We start from the raw sequence: 6,998 nt of genomic DNA on the forward strand, positions 1-6,998 counted from the left end.
ATCTAGTTAGAAGTCTGTCCATACTGAAATCCAAATGGAACATAGGGTGCCCTAGTATAGGCATACTGAGGTACAACAAGAGTAGAAGATGATGTCCCACTACTAGAATAAGTCATTTTAGCCTCCTAGTTTAGAGTCGGCCACCGACACGGACACTATTAGTGTCGGCTAAGCCTACACTAACGGACTCTATCTAGGTATTAGTGTCGGCTAAGCCTACCCTAATTCCATGCTAATTCGTGAATCCCTTTTTTCCCTATTTCGGGAACCGATTCGTGAATCCCTAATCCGTGAATCCATTGAAGAATCCCTAATTCCCTAATTCAAAATCCCTCGTTAATTAGGGTTTCTGAATCATCAAAGGTAATGCATATTCATCTCAAGTGATTTCCATGGAGATACTTTGCCTAGCGGAAGGGTTATGGGAAGGTGCTATTTTAATATCGTCGTTCTTCTTCTGGGGCACTGCCATGGTGGCGATGAAAGAAGTGCTTCCTAAATACGGTCCTTTCTTCGTTTCGTCTTTTCGTCTCATTCCAGCTGGGTTCCTTCTCGTTGCTTTTGCTGCTTCCAGAGGAAGGCCTTTTCCCTCTGGCTTTAATGCTTGGCTTTCCATTTCGCTCTTTGCTCTCATAGATGCTGCCTGCTTTCAGGTTTCTTTTTTCACTGAATGTATCTTTGTTTACTCATTTTCAATTATGTAATTGCTGATTTATTGATTGATTGATTGGTTTGTTTCTTTTGTAATGAATTAGGGATTTCTCGCAGAAGGGTTGGAGAAGACTTCAGCTGGTTTGGGCAGTGTATGTTTGCACTTAATTTCTTAGTCAATTTTACTGTTACTAGTTTACTGCTACTACTATTACTCTTTGAGTAATTACTTTTTGTGTATGACTAAACGAAGTTGTCATTTGTGTATAGGTGTATCCAACTATAGAATTTTAAACATGACTTATATTTAGAGACATTTTTTTTAAATGAGGCTTATATTTACTGACAGCTTATATTGTTATTGCTGTTTTGGTTAGGTGTTTATGTCTAGTTCATATATCTTTGCTAGAGAGTACAGTGTAGTCCTCATTTAGTGCATATTGAATGTCTGAGTTGTATGTTGAAACGGGTGAAATTACTTTGTAAGATGTTGTATGTGTGTCATATTGATAGAATTAGATTACAGGAAAAATTGATTTGACTTTGTGTTGATTTTGATTTTAGATTGCAGTGAGAGCATGAATTGTTGCTTGTTTTGACTATCTAGCTTGGATATATGGCAGGTTATTATTGATTCACAACCTTTGACAGTGGCTGTACTTGCAGCTTTGTTGTTTGGTGAGTCCATTGGAATTATTGGAGCTGCTGGGCTTGTACTTGGTGTCGTAGGACTTGTGTTACTGGAGGTATTTTAATTTTGGTTTTAACCAAAAGGAAGTGTCTTAATTCTCATACCCTTTAAGCTCAACCCAAAGTTGCCAATCAAAATCTTTTACATATAATGTGGATTATGGAAGGATATTAACTATTAAGCATATGTTTTGCTATAGTTAGTGTTGTCCACAAAATACAATTACCTAATTGATTTTGTAATTTTGAATATACAATTTCTCTTGGAACATCCATTACCTTTTATGTAATATTTAGTAAAGCAAATACTACTGTTTTTATTGCAGTTACCTGCCTTATCATTTGATGGGAGCGACTTCTCACTGTGGGGAAGTGGGGAGTTGTGGATGCTTCTTGCAGCTCAGAGCATGGCAGTTGGCACTGTTATGGTTCGTTGGGTATCCAAGTACTCTGATCCTATCATGGCAACTGGATGGGTGCGCTTCAAATCTCATTTTAACTCGATTTTGTTGACAATTTTATGTTATGAAACTTAACTTAATGATTACTATTCCTTTTTTCAAATTCAAAAGTAACATACATTTATTCAGATGTACAGTTTTAATAGCTATTTTTTCGTTATATTTATTTTTGTGCTGTTTGGACATGTCATCAAGCCTCTTTGTATTACAGTTTCAAACCAGAAAAGATATCAAATTAACATAAGTGTGAATTTGGATATGCTGGACTCTACTTATAGATCTTGTTTATAGTTGCAGAATATTTATTTCAGCAGATGTGTTAACAATAAGTTTGTATACTGAAAGTAATGAAATGGTGATTATATAGGTATTACATTCATATAATATAGTTTTTACAAAAATATCTATTTGTTTACGAAAAGAGGAAAGGGCTTCTGAAAGTCTTGTCGTTGTTTAAGAACCCTCTAGAAGGTTGGTTAAAAACTTTACTATCCTGTTTCTTTTGCAGCATATGGTTATTGGTGGTCTCCCCCTTGTGGCATTCGCAATTCTTAATAATGACCCTGCTGTAAGTGGGAGTCTTAAAGAGTACAGTTCAAGTGATGTATTGTCACTTCTCTACACATCCATTAGATTTCTGAGCACAACGTGGATGTGTCGATTGCTATAGTGACAATGCATGAGACAGCGCACAAATACTATTATTATTATTGATTCTTTTCTTGAGTTTTATAAATTGACCTCAATGCCAGTCGATCGATGCATACAAAAAATGTTGACATTTTTTGTTGACTTTAGAGTCGGACAGGGCAACGCTAAACATAATATTGACTTTTCATGGTTTTGAAACAATATAGCGTCGGTCCCATTAGTGTCCGCGTTAGCCTCCGTTTCACCGAGGCTACGTAGCCTCGGTGTATCTTTAGCCGACGTTACACAGTAGCTTCGCAGCTTTTATTCAAGGCCCGATACCGACGCTAAACCGACGCTAACCACATATTAGTGTCTGTTTTTTCACCTTTAGCGTCCGAAAGTGGCCGACGCTAATAACTGTTTTTCTAGTAGTGTCCCAGGATAGGCCAAAGGCATTCCAGGGTGAGATCCTTGATTCTGATACTGCACAGTAGGTTGGACCATAGAAAGAGGAACTTCAACATGAATTGGAGGACCCTTATATTCAAATTCCTTCTCAATAGGCACCTCAGCAGTTACAGGCATGAAGCATATCAACTTTTTATCGATGATTTCTTGAACTTTGGCCTTAAAAGGGTAACAATTCTCTGTAGAATTCCCTATGTGTCTGACATGATATCCGCATGTGGCATTAGGATCATGCTTAGGAGGGTAGGGAAACCTAGCAGGCTCGATCTGTTTAGGCATAATTTTCCCAACGTTAACTAGTATAAGTAGCATATGTGCATAAGATATAAGAATTGGATTATTGCGGGGATGTCTCATTTATTGATCCTAGATTCCTTTGTTGATTTGTTTCTGCTTCAGATTTTGATTGCTTCGAGTGAGCCTATGATATGGCAGGAGATGTTGTTCCCGAAGAGGAAGTGGCAGAATTCTTGCAACCACCTTTTGTATGTTACCCTTCTTCAGAATATCTACAGTTCGTTCATCAATTGCAACCTAATTTGGTAAGTCTGTTGTCATGTTATCCAAGAATATCCCCAAGACTAAGTCAACTTTGTCTTGATCGTGATTCAAATCCCTCTTGCATATGATTCTCTTACCCTTCTCCATGATCCTTTGATGATTTGTGTCGGCGAATCATTATCTTTATGACAGTGGAAAGGATAAGGTGAGTATTTTGGTTGACATGCATGAGATGAAAATGAATGAATGCATATGTTGTAGATGGAATGAAAATAATTATGCAACATCTATAGATTCAAAGCATTGATGGTGACATAAACCAGGTTCAAAATTTTGGCATACGTACAACAATGCTACAATGATATGCAATAATGTATGTTAGCAACACTATATAATCTGGATAATTTGCGCGTACTCCCGATGCAGGACCAAAGGTTCGGCGTATACATGAAAAACGAGGTATGAAAGGTTTATGGTTTCCTGCAAAAAAAAAACCATATTCCCCATCATGGGTGTGTATTATCCTTTAAGGGTGATTCTAAGACCCCAATTTTGACCCTAATATCCCTCATGATATCTCAACATTTACATTGGCATTAGGATCATACCTTCGTATCCTTTTCACCTATCATTCATTGGTTTTGCATTGGGAGAGATCACCAAGAAATTTTGATGTATCATACTTTGTTTTCTTTTATTTACTAATCAAAATACCAAAAATATGTCTATATGTAGCTTTGTTTCTTTTGTAGGTAGTGTGTGTGTCCACCTGTGTATCATCAAGCTCACAACTAGGGTTTGAGACCCTCAATGCAAAGAGAAACTCAAAGAAAGGTTCACATTGGTTCTAAGAATCATATATGGATCCCCCATGTTCTTTATTTGATATTTGATCAATAATTCATCAAGGGTTTGAAGCTTGTTTGCCTTGGAAGCCCTAATTCATCTAGGTACCTTGTGTGACTTCTTTAACACGTTTCTTCAAATATTGGTCACATATTTCAAGGGATACTTAATTATACATCATATAAAGCATATATGAACCTTCATGAGCCCCAAAGATCAAGAGAACTTCAAGTTTGCAAGTTGGTTCAAAGAGGATGACCAGAGAACGTCAACTGGTCGAAACTGAGTTTCCCTAGACCCTATCTCCTACAATTTTTGTCATATGAAAATGATTCCAATAGAAAAGTTACTCTTTATGACATTAAAAACAACTTTTATGTTTACATCAAAGTCTAGTTTTTCTTGGAAAGTCATTGTTTATGGTAAAAGATTATAGGTCATTTTGTCTGTGCCCTAGTTAGGAGGTCAACTTCCAAGGACCACAACTTGCTCAATTTTTATGATATGAAGGCCATATAAGTTTCATGATCAATTTCAAAATGTATTATCTAATTTGATTGTTTTAGAAATGTCAAATTCAACTTTCGATGGCATGTTCCAAGAGGAAACATTATAGGTCATTTTGGGTCATTACCATTGAACAAGCAATTTTCCTCAACTTCTAAAATCCATAACTCTGTCATGCCAAATTCAAATGATGTCAAATTTGTGACCAAATTAAAGAGGAATGGAAGAGATACAACGTTGGTGAAGAAACCATTTTCCTTTGGAGCTCATAGCAAAAGTAATTCAAGGTGGAAGAAATGGTCATTTGACTTTATACTTAGAAACTTTTCAACTATGTTTGATTTCTCCAACTTCCACCTTAAAAGTTATCATGATACAAGCTCCAAATGAAAAAGTTTCCAACATAAAATTTGTCCCCCTTGAGGTTGTAAGAACAAATTTAGTTCTACAATGTATCTCTAAGATTTTGATGATAACAAAGGATGAAACAAAAATGGTACCCTAACAAAAAATTTCTAAGTGTGCAGGACTCTGATCAAAACAATCAGATAAACAATCATCAGATACAGAATCAAGCGCTAAGATGCTACTCAGAAGATACGCAATCAGAAGCTCCGACTCTAATCAAACGCAAGTGCAAGCTAAACTAAAGAAGTCAGACACTCTGAAGTGGAAGAATGACTCTAGATCTGAAGACGTACACTCTGACATAGTCAAAGTAAAAAGAAACTCTGAAGACAGTCAGCAACAAGCATCATCTGAAGTGGCAATCAAGACTCTAACTTAGGATCCTCTGATCCAGAAAGCTTAACCGCGAAGAAACTTGCTTATGGAAAGAAACTATTTTTAGAAGGATGTTATGACGCTCCAAATATTGCTTTAGAAAGAACACGGAGATTAATGACTTTAATCATCCTTCAATGCTCAAGATTCTGACATTAACATCACTCAACGGTTTATTCACTACTTCTATATAAAGGACGAAACGCCATCCAAAGAAAACACCTGAAACACACGAGAATACAACACTTCCGCCATTCATTATTCTTTCTCTTACGAGCTGCTGCTCTAACGTGAGAATAACTCTTGTACTTATCTTATGTAATCTCTGCTTATTGTTAGAAGCATTATTCATTACTGTAATCATACTATTGCTAAGATAATTCCTCAAGTGACTTGTGAAGTCTGAAATCTTGAAAGGGCTAAGGGATCATTTTTCTCTTAGACGGTTGTTTGTGTAATCTTTCAAGATTAGTGGATTAAGTCCTTTTTGAAGGAGAAATCACCTTGGCCGGGTGGACTGGAGTAGTTTTGAATTTCAAGCAACCAGAATAAAATTTTGTGTTGAACTCTTTTTGTTTCTGTGTGTGTCAAAGTTATAAAAAGTTTTTATTTTCCTAAAAACAATTCAAACCCCCCTTTCTTGTTTTTCTCTACCTTCAATTGGTATCAGAGTTTCGGCTCTGTTATTGATTTTCTAATCAAACACTTAACAGTGTAGAGAGATCCATCGTGAGAAAAACACTATGGCCAACACCAATGAAAGAGATAGTTACAATGCTAAACCTTCAATCTTTGATGGAGAAAAATTTGATTACTGGAAAGATAGAATTGAAAGTTTCTTTCTGGGCTATGATGCTGATCTATGAGACATAGTTACGATTGGCTACATACCTCCTTTATCTGACGATGGCGTTTCCATTACCAAAAGCAAGATGACAGATGATCAGAAGCGCGACTTTAAAAACCATCACAAAGCCAGAACAATACTGCTGAATGCCATTTCCTACAATGAATATGAAAAGATCACCAACAGGGAAACAGCTAAAGAAATACTTGACTCCCTGAGGATGACTCGCGAAGGAAATTCTCAAGTCAAAGAGACAAAGGTTCTGGCTCTAATTCAGAAGTATGAAGCCTTCAAGATGGAGGACGATGAAGCTATAGAGGTAATGTTCTCTATATTTCAAACTTTAATTGCAGGACTCAAGGTTCTGGAAAAAGGCTACACAACTGCAGATCATGTCAAAAAGATAGTCAGAAGCTTGCCGAAGAAGTGGAGACCCATGGTCACGACATTAAAATTATCAAAGGATTTGAATAATATCATCCTTGAAGAACTCGTTAGTTCACTCAGAAGTCACGAGATAGAACTTGAGGAAGATGAGCCTTAAAAGAAGATCAAATCTGTAGCACTAAAGTCCAGATTTGAAAGACGCAAACTAGAAAGGAACAAAGCCT

General features: G+C 36.6%; 1 protein-coding gene across 1 annotated transcript; it reads left to right on the forward strand.

The window, feature by feature from the left end:
• The first annotated feature begins 430 nt into the window (after positions 1–430).
• LOC127081446 (WAT1-related protein At3g02690, chloroplastic) lies at positions 431–2,472 on the forward strand. Its single transcript, XM_051021694.1, has 5 exons — positions 431–653; positions 756–803; positions 1,275–1,397; positions 1,668–1,817; positions 2,311–2,472. The coding sequence occupies exons 1-5, from the start codon at positions 471–473 to the stop codon at positions 2,470–2,472; spliced, it is 666 nt and encodes a 221-aa protein (XP_050877651.1). The 5' UTR covers positions 431–470.
• The last annotated feature ends 4,526 nt before the right edge of the window (positions 2,473–6,998 follow it).

Source organism: Lathyrus oleraceus, chromosome 5 (assembly GCF_024323335.1).
Source record: "Lathyrus oleraceus cultivar Zhongwan6 chromosome 5, CAAS_Psat_ZW6_1.0, whole genome shotgun sequence".
Classification (NCBI taxonomy): Eukaryota; Viridiplantae; Streptophyta; class Magnoliopsida; order Fabales; family Fabaceae; genus Lathyrus; species Lathyrus oleraceus.